Source organism: Eumetopias jubatus, unplaced genomic scaffold (genome assembly GCF_037043125.1).
Source record: "Eumetopias jubatus isolate StellerSeaLion01/CBP00866 unplaced genomic scaffold, mEumJub1_p1.0 scaffold_10, whole genome shotgun sequence".
In the NCBI taxonomy this organism is placed as follows: Eukaryota; Metazoa; Chordata; class Mammalia; order Carnivora; family Otariidae; genus Eumetopias; species Eumetopias jubatus.
The window spans coordinates 23,802,284-23,827,375 of NW_028274816.1; the positions used below are offsets into that span (position 1 = coordinate 23,802,284).

At 43.7% G+C, this 25,092-nt stretch overlaps 1 protein-coding gene across 1 annotated transcript; it reads right to left on the reverse strand.

Moving 5' to 3' along the window:
- Window positions 1-11,392: 11,392 nt before the first annotated feature.
- PSMD7 (proteasome 26S subunit, non-ATPase 7) lies at window positions 11,393-20,090 on the reverse strand. Its single transcript, XM_028096881.2, has 7 exons — window positions 19,920-20,090; window positions 17,787-17,878; window positions 16,640-16,732; window positions 15,803-15,900; window positions 15,175-15,255; window positions 13,011-13,102; window positions 11,393-12,336 (listed from the first exon to the last, which is right to left on the reverse strand). Exons 1-7 carry the CDS (start codon window positions 19,991-19,993, stop codon window positions 11,898-11,900), a joined length of 969 nt encoding a protein of 322 aa, XP_027952682.1. The 5' UTR covers window positions 19,994-20,090; the 3' UTR covers window positions 11,393-11,897.
- Between the last annotated feature and the right edge of the window lie 5,002 nt (window positions 20,091-25,092).

The following is a 25,092-nucleotide window of genomic DNA, read 5'->3' on the forward strand; positions in this document are numbered from 1 at the left end:
CACTTGTCTCATTCAACAAGGTATTAAGGAAACCTTTCCATTTTCCTGAACGTAGGTCTAAATGATTCTATACTGCATGATATTCCCCAGTATGGTTCCTACAATACGCCCATCTCCATGCTAAGGGACATTATGGTTGCATCCAACTGTTTGCTCTTGGCTGCAGAGCTTCAGCGAATGTCCTTTGGTGGGTCTTGTGCACCGGTGCTGCTCTTCCAGGGTGGGGGAGGCAGTCCTGGAAGTTGGATGGTTGATGGCTTACCTTTACTTTTACTTAAAAATTTTAAAAAGTTTTAAAATTCAAAGATACAAAGGGTCTGCAGTGAAAGGCTACCCTCCCCCCTTTATTCTTGCTCCTCATTCCTCGGCTGCTCTGATCACCTGCTAGAGGCTGTGATTGTTAGTTGCTTTTGTATCCTTCCAGATGGAACTTTAAATGCCCAACAGAGTCTACCCCATGGCTCTCAAAAAGTTTCCTGGGTTCCTAGCCTTAGCAATGGATAGGGTCTCTTGTCACCCCACTTTGAGAACTGCATCTGAGCTCCCCTGGCTGCTCTTCCAGCACTCCATCTGCATTCCCTCCCCTGACTTTGGCTAGCTGTCCTTTTACTTCTACACAATCAGATTCTTTTTTTCATTTTTTTCTTTTAACATTGTACTGGGTAATCACAAGGAAATCATCGGTACTTTTTCTAAAGGTTTATTAAAAAAGCTGAAAAGCAACAGAAAGCATCTATATTATATGATTATATAAATAAATATTTTTTGCTCCAGAATTAATAGTATAATATAATACAACTGTTTCTTCCTCGTCTAGTCTTTCACCCTGGGGGGTTCTAAGTACCTCTCTTTGCTTTTCTTATATTCTCATTTTTTTTTTCTTATTCTGAAGTGTTTCAGGTAGAACTAGGCAGGCAGAGAGGCCCCCCTACCTCTCTCTACACTCTGTAGTAAGTTCCTCATGTAATTAGCCAAAGCTATAAGGTTATTTTGGAAGTAAAGAGCTGATAGGACTTCCTTTGTCGCCCCAGATCTCCAGTGGGTCTCCCATGGGTCAGTGAGACTTTCTGTCTCACTGTCAATAAGGTGGGACCTCCCTGGATCTGGAGTCTCAGTTCTTGCTACCCGACTGGCATTCTATATTAGGGCTCACATCACCCTTCTAGAAAAACCCTAAAGATCTCTGTGTCTCTGTTTAGAGGTATGCTTGCAGATAGCAAGCTCTCCTGGTTCTTCAGCCGGACTTGGCATCAACAAGGCCCCAGCCCCATCCAAAGAAAATGGAGTTTGTGCCCAAAGTTCTTACCCTAGCTCGTTTCCCTATGACCTACCCCGTGAATCAAAGTTGTTGTTGTTGTTGTTTTAAAGATTTTATTTATTTATTTGACAGAGACAGTGAGAGAGGGGAGTGGGAGAGGGAGAAGCAGGCCTCCCACCGAGCAGGGAGCCCAATGCGGGGCTCGATCCCAGGACCCCAGGATCGTGACCTGAGCCGAAGGCAGATGCTTAACAACTGAGCGACCTGGGCGCCCCCGAATCTAAGTTTTTAATATCCTCTTACTTATCAGGTCCCTCTGATTCTGAGGTTGATTGAAGTGCCACAGTCCAGCTCACTTTTCTATAGCCTGTGCTTTACGAGTCAAGCTTCAACAGACTCAGATCGGAGCATGTGACTTCTTCGGCGCACTTTTGTCCATACCATTTGGACATCATGGATTCAGGGTCTGAATCTGATTCAGTTGGTCCCAGTGACAGTAATCATTTTCTTATTGATGCCTGTCAGTTTTGGCCCCTTCAACTTGCCTCTCTTGTCGCTCTTTTGGATGTCTCTGATGGTCTCTATGATATTCTGTTCCCAACTTCAGTTCTGTTGCCCCAAACACAGAATCAACTCTTCTTTGTCCTTTTTGGGGTAAAGTAATGTTAGAAACCAAAATGCATTCTGTCACGATGGCACAGTGAGTTCACGACTTGGCCAACCTCTCCATTCCAAACATATAATAAAGACACATAAAATATAAAAAAGAGAAAGCCAAAAATTCTTGTTCAAAAACAAGAGCAAGATTTCTGAGGGTCAGAATAGAACAAAATGCAAAATGTTGAACAAGCTCGCAAGTGTGCTGCAGCACCCAGAGCCTGTCAGTGGTGCCTGGGAGTGCACCTGCTGGGGGTCAGGGCTCTAAGTAAGCTCCAGGCTGGACAGGGCCTGGGCACCGGCCCACTGCTCCCTCCCGTTTCATGAAAAGCAGGCCAACCAGCCAACTGCAGCAAAACCAAACTGCCTCTGCTACGCTTCTGGCCATGGCTTTGAGAAAGATGGAGGCAGAAACTCATCAAGACAAACCATTGCGGGATCCAGCCTGGATCTGTGATATTCCTGGGTCCCTCCCAGGCCAGGGCCCAAACTGCCACTCAAAAGATAAGACTGTTGAATGGATGCCCAGCAGGACAGGAGGAGACAGCTGTAACACACAGGAAGGGAGAACACAACTCCTTCCCTAAGCTCTGTGGCTCTCCGTATTTCAGAAGACACTCCTGTTCTCTGCCTGGGGGAAGGATATACCTGAGCCGGCATACACCTGCCTGTAGTCTTGCTGGGGATCAGGAGAAGGAAGGAACCTAGGTTCTCAGCAGTCCTGGACCCTCGCTTGACTTTTTCTTGCTCTCTTGCCCCTCCCCTCGGCCTGGGCTCCTGGAGCTGGCAGAGGGGACATAGCCAGGCTCTGTGGCTGGGGATGGGGACCTGGGTGTCCCACCCTTCCATGTAGAAACGACTTTTAACTACTGCAGTTGTCCGCTCTCTTCCTGCCCTCCCGCTGCCCCAGGTACTGCATCTCTCTGGGGACTTGCTCATTTCTCCTCTGCATCTCCCTCTGCGGGGTTTTAGGTTAAAACTTCTGCTTGGCCAATTATGCTCCTCCACCTGCTTTCTACCTTTGAACACTTTGTTGAACATCCTTGTCCAGGCACTGAATCCTCTTATGTTGTCTTTGCCCTTGTGGAGAAAGACTTTTATAAAGCTTTCTTCACTGTCATTTGAGCGGTGAGGCTGGAGAGGGCGAAGACATGGTTAATCTGCCATCTCCGTTAACTTCCTTTCCCTTGATAGATCTGCCGGGGTCGGGGGTGAGGGGGTGGGCAGAGGAGGGGGCAGCTTACAGCTGGCAATCTGTGCATAAGGGTCCCAAAGGGGACCTGAATTTCATCGAATCTGCCACTGTTTATTCCTGTGGCATTAATTCCAACCTCTCTCGGGTCCGAGCCTTTCCCGGCTCACCAGAACTCTCCTTGGAAAACCTCCTTCCACACTCATCTTGGCTGGAGATCCTGCTGCCAGCCACTTCTGCTTTCCTCCTAGAAACTTGTTGAATTCTCTTTCCTACCTTTCATGTGCTCGTTCTCTCTCAAATTGGGCCAAGTGGCCAGGGAACAACGGGAAATCTCTTTTTAATGGAGTCTCTTGGCAGGGAGCAATGATAAATACATGTCAGAATTGAATTTTAGCCATTTGACCATGTTTAAGACCTTTAGGCCTTACCTCTCTGAGAGCACTGATTTGGTTCCTAATGCTTGGGGTTTGCTTTGCTTTGTTTTATTTTGCTGTCTCCAAAGATAGTCCTGCTTATAAACAGGAGGAATGTTTTACTTCTGTATTTTCTATTAATATTATCTTCATTCTAAGACATTAATTAAGTGCTGAAATTAAAAAAGGGAACACCCCCTGTAGCCTGTTGTGGATTACTCTGGTGAATTCTGTTTCTATCAGTGGAAGGCAGACTTCTTTTTTTTTTAAAGATTTTATTTATGAGAGAGAGAGCACAAGCCGGAGGAGAGGCAGAGGGAGAAGCAGACTCCCTGCTGAGCAGGGAGCCTGACGCAGGACTCGATCCCAGGATCCCCGGATATGATCTGAGCTGAAGGCAGACGCTTAACCGACTGAACCGCCCAGGCGTCCCCCAAGAAGGCAGACTTCTTAGGTGCCCTCCTCACGACCTCTTACTGGTATTCACATTCTAGTAGGCTAATCCCCTCCACTTGAGTGGTGCTGGGCTAGTGATTTGCTTCTTACCAAGAGAATGTGGCCAAGGTGATGGGTGTCACTTCCCTGCTTGAGTTACAAAGGTTTTTGACCTCCTCCTTGCTAGCAGGCTCTCTCTCCACTGCCTTCTCGGCTTGTGCACTCTGACAAAGCAAACTTGCATGTTGGAGAGACCCATGTGGCAAGGGACTGAGGGGAGCTTCGTGTCAACAGCCAGCGAGGGACTGAGCCCCTCAGTCCAACAGCCCACAAGGAAATGAGTCCTGCCCACGAGCACATGTGCTTGGAATGCTAAGATGACTGCAGCCCAGCGGACCCCCTGATTGCTGCCTGTGAGCATCCCGGAGCGGAGAACCCAGCCGGGCTGCGCTGGGGCCCCTGACCCGCAGAAACTGTGAGATCATCATGTGTGTGGTTTTAGCTGCTACATTTTACGGCAATTTGTTAACAGCAATAGATAACTCATACACCATCCTAGGTCAGATGGAATGTCCTTGGATTAGCATCTCTTTCATGTTCCGGGCCCTGAATGTGACCATGATTTTTAGTAAATGAAAGAGCCAGAGCATGGAGATTGTGTGGAGATCAAAAAAATCACACCAGGAACAGAGACGGAAAGGGACCAGTATTGCTCTTCTTCCTTTCCTTGGGGAAAGCAAATAGTGGGAAGACGGAGTCATTTCAGTCCCTGCCCCCAGTCTACAGCCTGACATCAACTGCCCGGCAGCACCAATGGTCTCAGAGGCCTTGGGTCTGGCCCAGCCTGGGACAGTGGCACTTTGCCTTGGGATGTCATTAGTGCTTATCTGGGCCTCTAGCCAAACCCAGTTGGCAAGTGTCCTGTCCAGTCTCTCAAGGATGCTTTTGGATCTGTTGCCTCTGTAATTGTAGGGTGAGCAGCAAGGTAGGTGGTACCATTACAGCTGGTTTACAGCAGTAAACCAGCCTGAAGGAGGGCCTCTGCAGCTCCTCGACTCTCGCTGAGGTTGGCTCAAGGGGCACGTCTTCCTCCTCCATAGTGGCCTCCCGTGTGAGCATCTGGGCCCTAACGGGCCACAGATGTGGAAGCATTGTTTCTTCTGTGAGGGAATTCTTTTCACCCTTGAACTTTTGGATTTTATACTCATGATGGTTTGTTAACTCCTTGTAATTGTTTCACAGTGGCCAAAATACAGGGTATGTGGGGTGGGCAGAAGCAGCTCATACACTGAATTTGACTCTTACCCTGTCGCTGCTCTCCCACAGGGCACACACCCCTGGTCATCAGCTGTCTGCCGTGGGGTCTGGGAAGCCCCTGGATAGGTATTTTTTTTTCCCCAGCTTTATTGATATATAATTGACATAGAATATTGTGTGAGTTTAAGGTATACAAGATGATGATTTGATACAAGTATATGTTGCAAAATGATTACCACAGTAAGGTTAGTTAACACATCCATCACCTCACATAACTACCATTTTGTTTTTATTGTTGAGGACATTTAAGGCTTTGTTGTGGTAAGGACATTTAAGATCCACTCTCTTAGCAACTTTCAAGTATACAATACTTGGAGGTAGTATTAGTAAACTATAGTCACCATGCTGTACCCTGGCTAAATAGGATAGAGTATAGTGTGGACAAGTGGGACAGGGCAGAAAGGGTCTACTTGAGATAGGACCTTAGGGAAAGCATCTCCAAACAGGTGTTTCAGCCTGGAGACCCGAAAGCTGGGAAGGAGCCAGTCAAGCAAAGAGCCATATCCGGGGTTGGGCCCATCAGGTACAGTGGCCTGACTGGGAGACTGGCATGTTCCAGAAGTGGGTAGAAGGCTGGTGTGGCTGAGCACTGATGGAGGGTAAGCAGGAATGGGGTGAATGAGGTTGGTGGGTCAGGGTGGGTTTCAACATGTTCCTCTATTGCCAAGGCAGAGGGAGGGAGAGACCAAAGGGGCTTCACGCTGCGTGCACTGCTCCCATCTCGTCATCGTCCAGGCTAATCTGTGGCCATCTCGAACAGCAAAGTGGATGGGAAGTATTGTTTGTGGTAGGTCAGGAACGAGGAATATGAAATGGGATTTGAGGATCACATAGGATTGTCTTTGCTACATGAGATTAAAAGCTATGAAGTGAATGAAGAATAGGCCCTTACAATATTGTTTTGAATTTTATTTATTTGTTTATTTTAGAGAGCGAGAGAGCATGTGTGAGCGGCGGTGGGGAGGGGCAGAGAGAGAGGGAGAGAGAAAATCTTAAGCAGGCTCCATGCCCAGTGTGGAGCCCGACGCCAGGCTTGATCTCACAACCCTGACATCATGACTTGAGCCAAAATGAAGAGTCAGACGCTTAACTGACTGAGCCACCCAGGCGCCCCAGTATTGTTTTGAATTTTAAAAGGGTAGGAAAGAAAGAATTCGAAAGGGAAATATCATATACATAATGTAAAATGCAAGCACCTACAAAATTATACTGCATATTCTTCCACGATCCATCCATATCTAAGGACATTTACTGAACACATTTAAGCATCTATCGCTTGTGTGTTTGTGTGTGTGAGGGGGGTTATAACTATAGTGGAAATCAGGATAAAGGTAAAAACTGTTCAAGCGAGACGGGCCTTAAAAGTGATGACGATGATAGGCATGAGCTGAGGAGTAAGATCATGCAACCCTCTCCATCTGAGATTCATCCTCTAGCCAAGCTGACTCTGGCGCAAGGCTAGAATATGGAAAAGGAAAGTGAGAAAGTACGCAGAAATGGCAGGTAGGCAACCTTAGCCACAGGAAAGGTAGATGAAGGTGTAAGCAGGGGCAGGGAAATGCAGAGGGCAGCAGTCAGACATGGTCCACGTGGTAGGACCAGCAGGTGGCTGAAAGCAGAGGCTGAAGGTGAGCAGGGTGACCAGTGTGACTCCTGTACTCTGGGCGAGTGGGTGACTAGCCAGGATATGGACTAAAGAGGACGAACAAGTTTTGGAATTAGAAGCATCATATAGATTGAGACTTTTAAAAATATATAAGTGATACATTAAGAGGACACCTTAGTGGAAACTGAGCAAAAGGGGCCCATGAGGGTCCGAGAGAAGCAGGCCAAGCACCAGAAGAGAAGCCTTCAGAGGTCAGGTCAAGTGAGGTCACGGCTGACAGGGGTCAACTGGATGGGCAAAGCGGAAGCCATTGGTGACTTTAGTGCAGGTTGTTAATGGCTTGGTGGGGACAAAAGCTGGACTGCGTAAGATTTAAAAAAATGCTTAGAAGATAAAGAAGAGAAGGTAGCAAACACAGATGGCTACTTGCTGAATGAAGTTAACTGGGACAGAGGGGTGTGTGTGTGTGTGTGTGTGTGTGTGTGTGTGTGTGTGTGTGTATGTGGAGATGGGAGAGAATTGAGTGTTTATATGCTGAGGGGTAAGAGGTAGGGATAAAGCCAGGGTTGAAAATAAGGAAAGAAGGGATAATAGATGAAGTAAGGACCTTAGTTGGTTATTTTGGTTAAAAGAGTAGCCAAGTTATGTTATTATTGATCAGACTTTAGCTGTAGTGTATAGAAAGAGGTTGATATGGGTACTAAGCTGTGAAGGAAGACACTTCGTGGAGTGTAATAGACATGTGTTTGAGAAGAAGTCTTGAGCTGGGAAAGGACTTTTTAATTTTTTTTAATTTTTATTTTTTTTAAGATTTTATTTTATTTGACAGAGAAAGCACAAGCAGAAGGAGAGAGAGGGAGAAGCAGGCTCCCTGCTGAGCAAGGAGCCCGATGTGGGACTCGATCCCAGGACCCTGGGATCATGACCTGGGCCAAAGGCAGCCGCTTAACCGACTGAGCCACCCAGGCGTCCCAGGGAAAGGACTTTTTAAAAGATTTTGTTTATTTGAGGGGGGGGAGGGGCAGGGGGAGAGAATTCTCAAGGAGACTCCCTGCTGAGTGCAGAACCTGACTCGGGACTCAATCCCAGGACCCTGGGATCATGACTTGAGCCGAAGTTGGAAGCTTAACTGATAGAGCCACCCAGGCGCCCCCAGAGCTGGGAAAGGACTTCTTAAATATGACTCATAGAGTGCTAACCAGGGCAAGAAATGGGTAGATTTGTCTATATCAAAATAAAGGTTCTCTCACTTCAATGTATACAGGAACCCCAAGGAGAGCATCTTAAAAACACAGATTCCCAGAGAGTCTCATGAAGTAGGTAAGTTGTACAAATTTTTATTGAAATAAATTATATCTAAAAAGGTCATACTCAAAATACAATCATATCCAGATTATGCTACTACATTTTACTGCCGTGCATGTTCTTGAGGTTAGTGTTGTCTATTATATCTGTGTTTAGGAAATACCCTGTAATGCTCTGCTACTGTGCGTCTCTTCACAGCTAATGCTGGGATCTTGCCATCCAGCCATGGTGGGAGTATTTACACCAGGGGAATTGGCCAAGGCTACAAATCAAACCCCGCCTCCCTCTTTCTTTGGAGAACTAGTTGTTTCACATTTACCAGGACACCACTGAATATGGTTTTTAAAGAGACCAGGAGTGGTATCAGCAGTGAGGAAAATCAAAGAACGAGCTATCTGAAAGCAGAGAAGACCATGTATATTCATTGCTCAAGCAGCAGTGTGAGTGGGGAACAGCAAGGGAGGAGGAGTGGCAACCTGACCCAATCTTTTTGCACCCATACACTCTCCACGTTCCTTCAAAATCTTGTCTGGCTGGTTGCAGCCCGCCCAAAGCAGAAGTGAGGGGAGGCAACTCTGAGAAAGGTTCGCCATCCTGTGCTAAACGGACATCAAAGGCTTCTCTGGCCAGGAGACGAGACGAGTCAATGGCGCCCTCTAGTGTCAAAGAACAGATTGGCTCCAAAGGGGAATGCTGAGAAAAAGGTTTCTCTGGATTTATGCCCTGGAAACATTAACTTCCCTGGTCTCCCCTTCCTTTCTTTTCCTCTATTTTCTTTCCCCACTTCCATTTCCCTGCTTTCTGAGTCACGTTCTTCCTACTCCCCCAACAAGAATGTCTATTATTTTTTGAAAGATCTGAACTCTTTGCTGCTCCCAGGCAAACACCGATGATACGGAGTCGAATAGCATAGATAAGCAAATTAGTACTTGTCTCTATTACATCGAATAATTTGGAATGAATTTGTTTAGGAAAGCTGTAAAAAATCTGCGCTTGTTGGTCACATAAATCAAATGGTTCCTTGCCTTTGAAGCATGCCCCAAATCCTCCCCATTTCTGGGAACAGAGGCAAATGAAGTAGTTTTCTTAGTGTGTTGTAGTTTAACGAACAACCCTGATTTCATTCTTTTATGAGGGCTGTGTCCAGTCTTTTGTGTGAAGTGAAAGTTCTCATACCTGCAGGGTCCTCCAGAAATTGGATTGCCATTCTGAGGTTGCTGTTTCCTGATGGAAAGGTATACTCTGCATCTAGCACACTGGAGAAGTAATAGGGTAGCTCTTTAACAGGATTACTTCTCTCTTGTCCCTTTAGTGATTGGAGGGCTGAGCATAATTAAAGAACATTTAATTAGTTGGCCCAGAGTTGTTCCATTCTGATAGTTTCCATCTTTACATGAAGGATAACTTACAAGTTGAGGGATATTTCAGATGTTAGTTATCACACAAAACCAGTAAGGCACGAATACCATCCTCTGTAATGTGTGTAGTGAGAGCGGCCTGAATTCTGTTAACCAGTCAGTCTGAAGCATTAGAAGTGGAGTGAGGATAATGTTGCGGCGACAGATACGGGATCTAGACTTTGGGGCAGACTTTTTCCAAGACGTAATTTTTGGTATTTTCAAAAACAACAGACCGTCGTTTAGAGATCTCATCTTGAGACTGCCAGGCTATACAGACACAAGGCTTTATTTCAGGTGAGGGTCATGGGTTATGTAGTGAATTCAGCTGCTGTTTGTGTAAGCAAGACTTTATGAATAACCTTATGAGGGTCACTCTCTTATATAGGATGTCAATTTTGCTTTAGAAAATAAGCCTAAGCTACAGTCTACAAACTGTTTTTGCAAGAAATAGAGGATCCTGTTAGAAAGGTGGAATTCAGTTTGGGGCATCTGGTTGCCTCAGTCAGTAGAGCATGTGACTCTTGCTCTCAGGGTTGTAGTTCGAGCCCCATGCTGGGTGAAGAGATTAAAAATTAAAAAAAAAATCTTAAAAAAAGGTAGAAGTCAATTCTGCCCATTCGTGGGTCAAACTATTACATATAGCAAGGTCTGGGTATTCCCATGGTCTTATTGCTCCACGAACTTTCCAGTTTATGAAATGGTGACAAACTTTAAAGTGTGTGGCATTGTGTTGTTAGAAGACCCTGGAGAGCTGTTTAAGTACAGATTATACTACTAAAAGTGGACCGGAATCCTCTGTGGTCTCTGATTGCCCCCTGACCTTTACATAAATGATCCACTCCTTGGGATGACGTTCTCATCATTCCCCGCCTAGCCCCAGAAACATCCTGGCTCTTTCCTGCCCATTTGCTGGAGAGTTAATGTTCAGGTTTCCTTTCTTACATCAGTATATTTGAAACGTGGTAACCAAATTTCAAAAGCTTCTTCAACACTCCTGTGGTTTTAAGTAGATCTCAGGCCTTGACTGTTATTTCAAATATTTTATCCAATTAGATGCAGCAACCCTGATTTTGACTGCTGAAATAGACAAGTAAAAGTTGGTTCTCCAGTTTCTCTCTGACCATCCCATTTTAGGTCAGAATCTTCATGAAACTTGAAGTCAGCCCTTACACTGGCATGCCCCTATTAAGTAGAATAAAAGCTTATTTACACATCATACTGTCAACTCCCAATTTCTACTAATTAGCTCTTTGGAATAAAAATTGATGTTTCTGATAAACTTTGAGACATTAGGACACTGTAAAGTGGTTTCTGAGATTCAACTTAATTTTGGTGCTATTTTATTATATTCTTCAGTTTTTGAACATTGATAATCCATATGGTACATTAGAGAACTCTTAGGTTCTATCTGCTCAAGAGAGGGAATTAATATCTAAGGGACTCCGGTAGGTCAAATGATTACTTACTTGTTCTGAGCCCTGAGCACTTCTTTTGGGGAAACTTTGTTCCATCCTCTGAAACATCCCACTGACCTTGGGGTCTCATGTATCCGTAACTGTGTCCCTTATGAAAAACTGCTCTAGGGACTTCACAGATGACAAACCTGAGGCACAAACTAGGACCCAGGTCTTCTGGGCTCAGTTGAGAACTCTTCTCACCATCAGGTTGTTTTTAAAGGAGTGAGACTCTCTTTCATCAAAGATTCCAAGTCTAAATTCTTTAAGGCAGCTTCAGCTAAAAACTAAGTCTTGGCTGCTTCTGAAAAGGACTGTCACTCCCAGAACCAAAGACGACTAGAACACAGACTTACAAACCAAGTCATTTAATTGTGTCTTTGAAGGTAAACAATATATGGAGCTGGATCCCAAGCCCTGATAATGCCAGAGCTCTGGGTACAGAGTTCAGAGGGGTCAGAACTCAGGGTGTTCTAAGGCTTACGGAATTCATGCATTCCATTTTGCAGTTCTGCAAACTGCCAAAAACCAACCCCAAGAGTCTTCTGAGATGGGGGAAATTCAACTTCCAGTTTGATAGGTAAGAGTGAAGAGTACCAGTAAGGTTCTGTTTACCTCTCTTCACTTTTCTGAAGGCTGAGCTATTGTATCCCCCACGCATGGCAGCCTAAGCCGCCGGTCGGCTCTGAGCTCAGTGCCTCTGTGCACTCGCTTCCCCGCCACAGCGAGGGGGCCCCAGGCCAGAGAGCTCTCAGCAGTACAGCTTTTTAACAAGCACTTAAAGGAAAAAGAACCCTCTAGTGGCACACTGAGTTAGTTTATAAGATTTTAATTTACAAATTAAAAAGCTACATGTTTTATTTTTTCTCCTTTTTCTCTTCTTTCTTTCCATCACTCTTTTCCTTCTCTTTCTCTTTGTCATCTTTTCTATCCTTTTTGCTCTCTTCTTTTTCTTGCCCTTCTTTCTTCTCTGCATCCCGGTTGGCGATCTTGTTGTTGATGAGGTTGTGCAGGGCGACCACGGAACGGATCAGCGAGGCCAAATACACCACTACCATCTGGTCGTTGGTCTTCAGGTAAAAGGCCTTGACAAACTCCTGGAGGCTGACATCTGGCAGCAGGTTGAAGACGTCCTGTAGCTGGTAGATGATCTGGTGGTTGATGGGCAGCTTGCCCGTGGCCACTTTCTCCAGGTAGCTCCTGATATCCAGAAGCTTGGAGTTCAGTCCCTTCAAACCATGAACCTGGTTTGTGATCCGCTGGGAAAGAGTGCCCACTGTAGTGTCTTTGATATCTCTGTAATAACGCATAAGAAGAGCAGGAAAAAGCATCAGTATACTATATTATCACACAGGTTCTCACAATCTAGGCAAACTCCCAGCTTTGTGGGGAAGGGCAAGTTTTCAAAAGAAAAATGTTACTTCCTAAACTGCCTTAGTTTTGATTTGGAGGCATATATTTTATCTTTCTTATCACAGGACATTTTTCAAAAAAGAGAACTAAAATGAAACCATCTTCACTTAAAAAAAAAAAGCTATCTATCTCGACTTCCCTGGTCCTGAAAAGGATGGCATTTTCTCCACCCCCATTTATACGCTGTTGTGAGAAGCTTCCATCAGTCAGGACTAACTTTTTGAATTGCAGGGAATCTTATTTGAGAAAAACTATGACCCTTTCGAATAAAGTCAGGGTTATAGTATTTTAAAATAAAAACCCATCCTAACGTAGCTTCTCTGCAGACAGCTCGCTCCCTTCACTGAAAACAATATACACAGGAAGAACGCACACCTCCATTTCCTTCCCACACGTGTTCCTGTCCTAGTCAACACTGCCCTTTGCCGACAGAGATGTATTATCCACAGTCATCAACTGTAACTCGAGACACTGATCCAAGCCTGGAACCCAGATCTCCCCACTCCTAATAGAGCCTCTTGGGCCACTTATGATTCCGATGCCGTCCTGATGCTCACCGTAACAAGTGCTCGACTCCAACTTCCTCGGCTTCCTCGGCTCCAATTTCACTGGTCACGTGCTCAAATGTCTTTGAGGTTGGAGTTCCATCCTGGGAGAGGAGGCTAAACTATAGTTATTTACTTACAAACACCCTGGCACATACTCCTTTCACACCTTGATTCCTCTGCTTTCAGTCATATCACCTCTTGGGTGCATCACTAGGCTTCCCAAGTGCCAGCAGAAATGGGCGAGGTTTGCTTTGAAAGCTCAGCCTTCGTCTAGAAGGCTGCAGTGGCCCTGCTCCCTGTCTCTGAGGAAAATCTTGATAATCCCTTAAGCCCACTGTGGGGATGGGCACTTGAGGAAGTCTCAATTAGGATGATTTTTAAAGCATATAGTTCTTTCTAGAATAGGCAGTATACAGAATACGTGTACTGGAGGCAAGCTGATGTCAGATAATCTAACTTTTAACCGTCTACTGTCCTTCAGATCGAATGATACCAGAGCACCAAAACAATGCAGTCAGCATAACCGGCTTTCTGGTGGCCTGAATTAGTCAAAGGGTCCGTTCAGGTATATTGTTCACTTTATCACCTAGTGGCTTCCTGACAGGATTCAGGAGCAATTTTCCTCAGATCTCACACCAGAAGAGGCTGTACATGGTCTGTAATGGCTGTAAAATGTCCGCAAGGCAGGACGGCATAGCAGTGGGGGCACTCTGGAGCCAGACCACCCGGGTTCCAAGTCTGGCTCTGCCATGCGAGCTGTGGGACCTTGGGAAAGTCACTTAACTTATATTAAGTGGTATAAATGTTTGTAGTAATTATTTTTTCCAGGACAGTGTAAATCCTGCAAATGCCATTTTCCTCTTGACTTTGTCTGCTGGAATGGTCAGGACTGCATGGAATGCCTTTTCAGGTGCTCATTTTTCCTCGGCTTCATTTAATATTGTGGCCTTCATCTCCCTTCTGTCCCCTATTTAAAAATCTTGGTGTGTGTGTGTGTGTGTGTGTGTGTGTGTGTGTGTGTGTGTGTGTAAGAACCTCTGATTCCTTTTTGAAAAAGGCAGGGTAAGATTAACTTAAAAAACTGTATCAGGGGGGCGGCTGGGTGGCTCAGATGGTTAAGTGTCTGCCTTTGGCTCGGGTCATGGTCCTGGGGTCCTGGGATGGAGCCCCGCATCTGGCTCCCTGCTCAGTGGGGAGCCTGCTTCTCCCTCTCCCTCTGCCTCTCCCCCTGCTTGTGTTCTCTCTCTCTCTGTGTCTCAAATGAATAAATAAAATCTTAAAAAATAAAAACAAAAACAAAAACAACTATATCAGACCGAGGATGAAAGACTTACTGCAACAAGGAAATAAATTTCAATCTAAGGTCCCTGGTGGCAAGGCAGAAAGAGGAACAAGAAGACGGAGCTCAGTGCAAGAGACACCTGCAGGGAGTTAACCTAAAATCTTTTCCCTGATTTAAAAACTGAATATAAGGATAAAGTCTACATATCTAAATCCAAAGGCAGACCTTATCCTCAGACTTTTGATTCTGGAAATTCAAGATTGAGCTCAAGTGCAAAATTTTATGCTCACAACAAAACACATATATTTTCACATCAAATGCTACCCTGGAATCAGTTTAGTTTTCCTGGAAATAGAGAAAAGCTATATTCCGGAACCTCTTTGTGTCTACACCCAAAGCACACGGCAGGTATTGGATGCTGTGGAGCTGAGTATTCAGGTGTCAAATCACACAGATGGGTCTTGCCATCTGGCTCCAGGCAGCTCTGAGTCACTCTATTTGAAAACCTGTGTCTCGTCTATAGGGAATGAAAAACTTCAAGAAGGGAATGCTGGCACAGAGGAGCCGAATGGTGGAAACTGCATTAGATTAAGACTAAGCTCACCAGGCTCTGCGTTTACTTTGTTGTGAACATCTCTGGGCAATCATATGATAATTTTGGGCCTCAATTTCATGTGTAAAAGAGGATTTTAGATTTCTGTGGTCCTCTTGATTTTTAAAATTTGGGGATTCAAAAACTCAAGGGAGAAAGAAACTATCAAACTGTTGACAAAAATCAACAACCTACGCTTTATTAGAGATAAAGATTTGTTGACTTAAAAAAAACACAAAATCCAGATTATCCAATAAGCAGCGAATCTAATCTCCTTGGCTCATAGCATGAGGACTTACATCATGGACCTCTTCCACTGAAATATATGCTTCTGTGGGCAGTCCTAGGTCCTTTGGCTTCACATCAATGATGACCAGTACCTGGCAGAAAAACACACCTTAGCAACTCACACCAAGCACGTAAGGAACAATCATAGCCATTCTACTGATGATGATTACTGAAGCTATTTCATTCATTCAACCAGAAAAGAGTTGGAATTTTCAGCAAAAATGAGCCTACATTTCATATGATCCCACCATGTGCTCTGCTCGTCACCCCCATCCATCAACAAGCTGAGAGGCAGTATAGTGCGGTTATCAAGCATGAAGAACCCAGAATCAAGATAGCCAGTGGTTTGATCCTGGTCCCCACATGTATGAGACCTTACTAACAATTCTGAACCTCAGTTTTCTTGTTGTAAGGAGGAGAACAACCCCATTTAGCTACTGAGAGGATTAAGCACTTAGCACATATTTACTGTTACTTAATAAATATCCTGGGTTATTGTATACTATACAAAACAAATTAACACAAGCAGTTTAGAGAAAAAGCAGTGAAATGATTTGCTACCCGAATCCTTCCTAGGATACTTGTATGTTAGCTGGCAAGGAATACCATTCAAGAGTTTTAAAGATAGAGAGCACTTACTGAGTTAGGGCAGTATCTTTTCATGAGTTCGTTAATGGCGATGTCATTCTTGTGTAGTTTAGGGCCTGTGTGGTACCACCCAACTATTCTTTCTCTGGCTGGGAAGGAAAACATTAGTGGGTTTGAACTGTTACATGAAGATCTATAGAATTCCCTCAAAAAGGGTGGTAAGAACTCTAGCCCTTGTGTTCTCTACTTTTTAAAAAATTCCAGACATCTATTTTAAATCTTGACATACTTGTGAAATCTAAAACTGAAAAACAGAATTCTTAGAAAATAAGCAGTGAGGGAAATGCAGAGATATCTGTGTCTCAGACTAGTTGAGATCAGTCACACATGACACTAGAAAACAAGTCCAAGGCAACACATAAACAAATGCAACTCTAGGTCACAGAGACTGGAACTGTGAATGTTGTGGAAATAAACATTTCCAAAGCATATGTCGTTGCTATAATGAAATAAAATGAAAATGATACATGTGACAGAGAGATATATTTACCCTGATGGTATTTAAGCTCTCGGGGCAACAGGATTTTGTTTAATAGTTCTTCACTTTTCTGCTACAGAGGGCTAGATCCGAAACCTAGGTGGGTCTAGCTGGCCTTAAATTGCTACTCCAGTTTCTCATTTATTCTGCCTCACTCCTCTACTACCATTAGTCTTACTTAAGTATAGCTAAGTGAAAGAGCCCTTGACATTAAACAAAGAAAAGGGCATACTAAGAAACAAAAAGACATCAGGGGCATGTACCTGGGTGCACGCACACACAAATACACACACATATAAATCAATGCCACAATGCCTTCTTAAAAAACAAAACAAAACATCAAGACATACCATTGACCTTCTTAAACATTCCGTACATGTTTTCCAAATAATCATGGTCTAAAAACCAGACAGAATCATCTTTGTCATCTTCATCAAAAGGGACTAAAGAGAGAGAAAAAAAAGTAAGATTTAGTTTAGGGTGCTGGACAGAACTAGCCTAGGAAGACCCCTAGGCCACATTGGATCCACCTAAGTGGTTTGTCTAGCATGGTATTAAAATTATTTTTGAGTTGCTCTCATTAAAAACTGGGAGATTTCATATAAAAATCCAGACTTCCAGCTTCTCTTGAAATTGGAAGGCCTGGCAACAACTGGCTAGAGCCAGATAGAGGTTTCCCCCTTTATTTTTATTTTTTTTTTAAAGATTTTATTTATTTATTTGAGAGAGAGAATGAGATAGAGAGAGAGAGCATGAGGGGGGGAGGGTCCGAGGGAGAAGCAGACTCCCTGCTGAGCAGGGAGCCCGATGCGGGACTCGATCCCGGGACTCCAGGATCATGACCTGAGCTGAAGGCAGTCGCTCAACCAACTGAGCCACCCAGGCGCCCAAGGTTTCCCCCTTTAAAATGGACACATGCTTGTCAGTTTGCTAAAAGCCCCATCCCTTCCTAATCCCTTTGATGAATAATATTACTGCTTGGTCTTTTCAGATACTGGAGTTCATGACCTCTAGTCTAGAGTTCATTCTAGAGCAATTATTTTGTTCTTTGTTGTTACTTTAATCGTAAAATACAAGGATACATTCTTGTAAACGTTCATGACATTGAGTAAAAGGTAATGGTCTCCATCTCCCCCTGCCAACCCATAACCATGGTGAACAGTCTAGTGCAGGGATTTACAAAAGACATCAGAGCTGCCTATTTTTATCAAGTTTTGCTAGCATTCAGCTAGCCCTTGGTCAACATACTGTCTATAGTTGCTTTCTTGCTATAATACAGGGCGGAGCAGTTGTAATGGAGACCATATGGCCTGCAAATTTAAAATATTTACTATTCAGTTTAGTGAGTAACCTTAAGCCTTCCTCCTATACTTTAGCAATTCTGACAAGAATTTCTGGGTTGTAGTAAAAAATGGAAACCACAAAAGTTTTTTTTTTTTTTTTTAATTTTAAAGATATATGACATTTTAACCCAGGCTCAGAATGTGAGATTTGTACCTGCAAAACTGTTGGACACGTCGAGTACTTTCTTTTGCCATGACCCCAAAAGCACACCAACAACGCGCTTCTGGTTTCCAACCTTGCCTATTCTGAAGAAGAAAGCAGAAGGTCAGTCTGATGGGCACACAGAGACATGGACCCAACAATTAGATAGATACTCAATAGGAAATATCAATGGTACAGATATAATTTAGCTTACCTGGAGGCTAATCCTACTAAACAAATATAATAGTGTCAGGTTAGTTCTTAATATTAAATTTTAATAAATATAATGGATAATTCACCAACTTTGTACGTTGGCAGTCTTTACACTGTTAACTGCAAGAAATACACACTTGGAAAAATTTCAGTTTCTAGAACCTCAAAATGGGAGAAAACGAACCCCCCCCAGGTATGAAGAGTTTTAAAAAGTTATTTGGTTGGTGTTTGAAAAGTACATTTAAGTTGTGCTGCCACCTTTAACTTTTTCTTTTGCAGTTTTCTCCTTTAAACTTTCCTCATTTCCCTATCCTTAAATATCTTCAGAGATAAAGATGCTAAAGTAGAACCACTTTCATGGGCTGGCTTGCCAACTGCTCTCTGGAATATCTATTCCATGTGGACATGCCCCACTCTAAGTTCTAATTCTTTGTACCTTCTAGGGGCTCAGAAAATGGGTTCTGACGCTGAGGTATGTGTGTGCCATCTGTGGTCTCTGTGAATGGCTTAATCAGGCACAAGTCAGAAGTGTGCTGGTGACTAATCACACTGACAGGATGGCTGAATGAGTCAGTTTACTTCAGAATGTCTATCTACTAGTCAAACCTCTCTGATACAATCTCATTTCACTGACCTTCATGTAGAATTCTCCTTTGACCACTAGCAAATGAGACACAGACACAATACCACTCCACTTTCAATGGAAAGACAGAGGCCACTGTAAAACGAACTTCAGTTCCTTAACAGTCACTGGTTTCACTGTACTATTTTTCTAAGCATATGGGCTGGCAAATTTATAAATGCTTACTAAATTTGGGATTTGGGTCAAAGTTTTCTGTATCCCTGGTGGTTCTGATTTTGGAGGGTAATCTTAGACATTGAATATCCACACTTCAAAGGAAAGTTCCACGCTCATGTGCTTTTCTTTTGGTCTACAAAAATCCATTTGTGTTTTTTTAAAACCCTACATCTCTTATGACAGCACCTAGCAGTGTCTGTCTGCACTATGTCCTCCAGATGGAGCTGAAATGGTGCTTGTCCCCTTAGCACCTCTAGTATCCAAGGGAGAAAGACAGTGACTACTTACTGTACAGTGGGAATGCATGCATATCCTGTTAGGCTGAAGGCTCTACAAAGCAGTGGAACTGGGGACCCTAAACCTCATGGAGTCTTCACTGTTTTATTAGCTATGGTTGAATGAGTAGTTGTACGACGCAAGTTGCAAGAGAACAGCCACTTCGAAACTGACTTTATAGCAGATGCTCCCAAGTGGGTCTTTACACTTGCCAATTCAAGTAATTATCTTGGAAAAGTTATGAACACGTGTAACAGGTCCAGCGGGATGAACAGCTCCAAAACAAGGGAAGGGAAGGCGGAAGAAACTTTGTGGATGTTTCGGCTTATTCATTAATGCCCAAAGCAACTAACGCTCTCATTTTTAAAAGAAAAGCTTGACACCTAATCTACATTTTAGGTTACCGTCAAAACAGATGCCTGCTTAGAAACCACAGCTCTTCAAGGGAGCCCTTCAAGGCGCTGAGACCAAAATTGTGGTGACAGCTTTCAGAGGCACAGAAGCGCAAATCTGTAGGGCTTTCTCACGAGGCACCGAGTCCTGAAAAGGGGCTGACGAGGTGACAGATGGGCACGAGGCCTGGGGGATCAGGGCTAAATGAAGCTTCTTCCCCCCCATACTCTGGCAGCGTACGGACTTCGGTAAAAGGAACGTGCAGTCCGAGCCGCGGAGTGCCGGCTGGGGGCGGGGGACGAGGCGGGGTGATTTAGGCTTGGTGATCCGACGCTGGTCCGGGCCCCTCGGGGAATCAATGCCACCCCCCGGCCCTTCAGCGCCCCGGCGGCCAACGCGCTGTCCCGGCGTGCCAGTGACTCAGCAACGGCGATCCCGATAGGCCGCCCCGCGCAACCGCTCACCGGTTGAAGTGATCCACCACACTGAGCAGCACCAGGGGGTGAACTACCACCTTCTGCACCGCCAGCTCCGGCATCGCGACACACCCCGCCCGCCAGGCCCCGCTCCTTGCGACCCGCAAACACCGGCAAGTCGCAGCGACTCTCGCGGCTCCTCCAGGCCCGGCTCCTCCTCTTCCGGCTCGGCCGCCGCCGCGGTCCTCTTTTTCCGCTCCCAGAGTGCCGCGCGCGCCGCCCCGGATTTTCGCGCCTGCTGCCATCTTGAGGAGGGGAAAGGCCGGAGCAAGGTGGGGCCCGGCTTGGGTGACTCGCTACGAGTTTCCCTGGTCTTCGAAGCTAAAGGGACAGTGGAGACTGATAAAGGTTGACCTCCTGGTATTGGGCCCGCACCGTTATCTGCAGCGGCTTTTCGCTTTAGTTCTTTCCCAGTTCACAGCCTTCCCCCCCCCCCCGCCCACTTGGTTTGAAGACTAGAAAAAAAGTAGTAACTCATAATCTCTACCACCCAGAAAATGTTCACCTTTGTTTCAAGCCAGAATCCTCCAAGGTTTCTCAACTTTAAAAAATCTTTAGCATTAGGGCCCGTCGTTGAAGTAGATTTGGTAATTTATCTCATTATCGGGGAGTTAACCCTTAATATTTACTATGGACACTTGGCAGTTAACCTGTCTTTATATTTTTCTCCCTGTTTATATTACTTATCATTTAACTAGGGCTAGAAGAATTCAGTTTGTGCCTCAAGTCAGATAATTCAGGTTGATTTTGAAATGAAAGCTTAGGTAAGGGTTGAAGTAAGGGTAAAAACTAATGCGAAGTATGTTTTGGTATTTAGCTAGGAAAGAGAAAAAGGACTGAAGTGGGTAATGCGGGAGGCAAAAACTTAAAAGCGTATTTGCAGAAGGAGGCAAATTATTTAATTCCATACAGGTTTGTATTTCTAATTTTAAGTTGCTGTTTGTGTAAACAAAAACGATACTTAAGCAACTTGACTTATTTGCTTATTGTTTGCCCTGTCTTTTTTTTTTTTAAGATTTTATTTATTAGAGAGAGAGAGAGCATGAACGGGGGGTGGGGAGAGGGCAGAGGCAGAGGGCAAAGCAGCCTCCCCGCCCAGCAAGGAGCCCAAAGTGGGACTTGATCACGGGACCCCTGGATCATGACCTGAGCTGTAGGCAGGCACTCAACTGACTAACCCATCTAGGCGCCCCTGTTTGCCCCGTCTGAACAACTTACCTTCCCCATAGCACCTGAGGTCACATCTGACCTCTCTGAAGAATAACCAAGACTTCTGTGCTGAATTTTGGTCTCCTTCCACTGTAATCAGGGAGCTTTTGATAATTCTTTTCTGGGTTCTACCCATCAGTTTTATTATATGTACTCTTCCTACTTTTGGGAACATTGCTTTGGATTTTCCTCATTCATTTTAATGTTTTTGATTTGGCTAGTAATGATTGCTACTAAAGATAACACAACTTAAAATTTAAGTCAGCCCCCATTATGTGATGTGTTAAAGCATGCTTGCTGTTGTTTAGTGCCTGATTCAAAGTAGATACTCTTAAACTTTTTTTTTTAAAGATTTTATTTATTAGAGAGAGAGAGAGAGAGAGCATGAGAGGGGGGAGGGTCAGAGGGAGAAGCAGACTCCCTGCCAAGCAGAGAGCCCGATGCGGGCCTCGATTCCCGGACTCCAGGATCATGACCTGAGCCGAAGGCAGTCGCTTAACCAACTGAGCCACCCAGGCGCCCTAAACTTTTTTTTTTTAAGATTTTATTTATTTGACAGAGAAATAGCAAGAGCTATTTCAGGAACACAAGCAGGGGGAGTGGGGGTGTGAGAAGCAGGCTTCCCACGGTGGAACAGGGAGCCCCATGTGGGGCCCTATCCCAGGACCCTGGGGTCATGACCTGAGCCAAAGGCAGACGCTTAATGACTGAGCCACCCAGGCGCCCCTTAAACTTTTTTTTTTAAGAGTTTATTAGAGAGAGAGAGTGCATATGTAGGAGGAGAGGCAGTTAGAGGGAGAAGCAGGTTCCCCCCCCCCACCCAGCAGGGAACCCCAAGTGAGACTCCATCCCAGGACCCGGGGATCACAACCTCCAGCGGAAGGCAGACACTTAAACGACTGAGCCACCCTGGTGCCCCCAAAGTAGATAATTCTTGTTTCATCTCTTATATGATGCTATTCAACACAGGATAGACATGTATCAGTTATGGGAAGAGCTTGGAAGGATTCCCTTCCCCCAATTTTGTTATGAAAAATTTAACAGGTATCAGAAGATCAAAGATAGGTTTCGATTTTTCTCATGTGCCAAATAAGACAAGAATTGGAATCTAAAGAAAGCTTTATTTTTTACTAAAATATGTAAAGAGTTTAAAGAAGATGGCTTGAAATCATAAGGAAGGCATTTTCTGTCTTGCCCCCTCCGTTTTTAAATGGAACTGTCTTGAAATCATACTTCATATTGTAGCCACTCCTGGGGGCTGAATTCATTCAGAGGAATGCAGAAGGAGGTATAAGAAATCCACTTTCTTTTGTTCATTGAATTCTGGACTTAACTTGAAGAGGACCTGATGAGACCTTAAGGATGATACATTTTCCTCTCCTTTGATCATTTTTGTTTTTCCTTTTTTTTTTAATGTTAAATTCTTTTTCCAGATTTAAATTAATATAACATTGTGTAAGTTTAATGTGTACAACATGATGATTTGATACACATATATATTGCAAAATGATTATCACAATAAGGTTAGTTAACACCTGCATCACCTCACATAATTTTTTTTTTAAAGATTTTATTTATTTATTTGAGAGAGAGAGAATGAGAGAGAGCACGAGAGGGAAGAGGGTCAGAGGGAGAAGCAGACTCCCTGCTGAGCAGGGAGCCCGATGTGGGACTCGATCCCGGGACTCCAGGATCATGACCTCAGCCGAAGGCAGTTGCTCAACCAACTGAGCCACCCAGGCGCCCTCACCTCACATAATTATCTTTTGTGTGTGTGTGTTGGGGGGGGGTTGAGAACATTTCAGATTTAGTCTCTTAGCAACTTTCAAGTATATACGCCAGTATTGTTAAGTGTAGTTACCATACTGTACATTATATTCCCATCTTACAACTGGAAACTTGCACTTTTCCTCCCATTTCCCCCACCCTTCCAACCTCTGGCAACCATTATTCTACTCTCTGTAAGTTCAACTTTTTAAGATTCCACATATAAGTGAGATCATACAGTATTTGTTTTTCTGATGTATTTCACTTAGCATAATGCCCTTATGCTCTATCCATGTGGCAAATAGCAGGATTTCCTTCTGATGGCTGAATAATATTTCATTATATATGTATAACTTTTTTTCTATTGCTTTTTTCCCCCATTCATCCATTTTATTTATCAATTCATTCATTAATGGACACTGATGTTTTTTCTATGTCTTGCATTATGAATAATGCCACAATGAACACAGGAGTACAGATATCTCAGATAGTAATTTCATTTCCTCTGTATCTATAGCCAAAAGTGGGCTATGACTAAATAAACTACCATAAATCATATGGTAGTTCTGGTAGTTTTTTGAGGCATCTTCATACTTGTTTTCATAGTGGCTGCACCAATTTACATTCCCATCAACAATGCACAGGGGTTCCCTTTTCTCCTTGTCCTTGCCAGCACTTGTTATCTCTTGTCTTTTTGATAATAACCATGTTATTATTGTGTGAGATGATACCTCGTTGTGGTTTTGATTTGCATTTCCTTGATGACAAATGTTGTTGAGCATCTTTTCATGTACCTGTTGGCCATTTGTATGGATGGAAAAATGTCCAGATCCTCTGCCCATCTTTTAAAATTATTATTTGCTATTGAATTGTATGAGTTCTTCATATATTATGGATGTTAACCTCTTGTTAGATATATGGTTTGCACATTTTTTTTTCCCATTCCATAGGTCGCTTATTTTACTGTAAAGAAGGTTTTTAGTTTGATGTAGTCACACTCAATTTATTTTTGCTTTTGCTACTTAACGTTTTTGGTGTCATGTCCAAAATATTGTCAAGATCAATGTCAAGGATCCGTTTCCCCTATGTTTTCTTCTAGGAGTTTTACATTTTCAGGTCTTAAATTGAAGTCTTTAACTCATCTTAAGTTTATTTTTGTGAGTGATGTGTTTCATTCTTTTGCATGTGACTATCTGGTTTTCTCAGCACTATTTAATGAAGAGACTATCCTTTCCCCTTTGAGTATTCTTAGCTCCCTGTCAGATATCGACCACTGAACTCTGATTCTGTTGTATTGGCCTGTGTGTCTGTGTTTATGCCTACCATACTGTTTGATTGCTATAGCTTTGTAATAAAGTTTGAAATCAGGAGGTATGATGCCTCCAGCTTTGTTTGTTTTGCTCAAGTTTGCTTTGGCTATTTGGGGGTCTTTTGTAATCCTTACAAATGTAATCCATACAAATTCTAGGATTTTTTTTCTATTTCTATGAGAAATGTCATTGGAATTTTGGTAGGGATTGCATTGAATCTATAGATAGCTCGAGTAGTCTGGACATTTAAACAGTATTAATTCTTCTGATCCATGAGCATGGGATATCTTTCCATTTATTTGTGTCATTTTTTTTAAAGGTTTTATTTATTTACTTGAGAGAGCGTGAGAAAGAGAGAGAGAGATCATGAGCAGGGGGAGGGACAGAGGGAGAAGCAGACTCCCTACTGAGCAGGGAGTCTGATGCAGTGCTTCATCCCAGGGATTGCAGGACCCTGGGATCATGACCTGAGCTGAAGGCAGATGCTCAACCGACCGAGTCACCCAGACACCCCTATTTGTGTCATTTTTAATCTTTCATCAGTGTCATAATTTTCAGTGTACAGATCTTTTGCCCTTGGTTAAACTTATTCTTAAGTATATTGCAGTTTTTGATGCTATTGTAAATGGGATTGTTTTATTTCTTTTCCAGATATTTTATTGTTAGTATATAGAATCCCAATTGATTTTTTTAATAAGCATGTTTTTTAAAATTTATTTTTTAAAGTAGGCTTCACACCCAACATGGGGCTTGAACTCACAATCCTGAGATCAAGAGTCACATGCTTACTAACTGAGCTAGACAGGAGCCCCAGGATCCCAAATGATTTTGTATGTTGATTTCGTATCTTGCATCTTTACTGAATTTGTTTATTC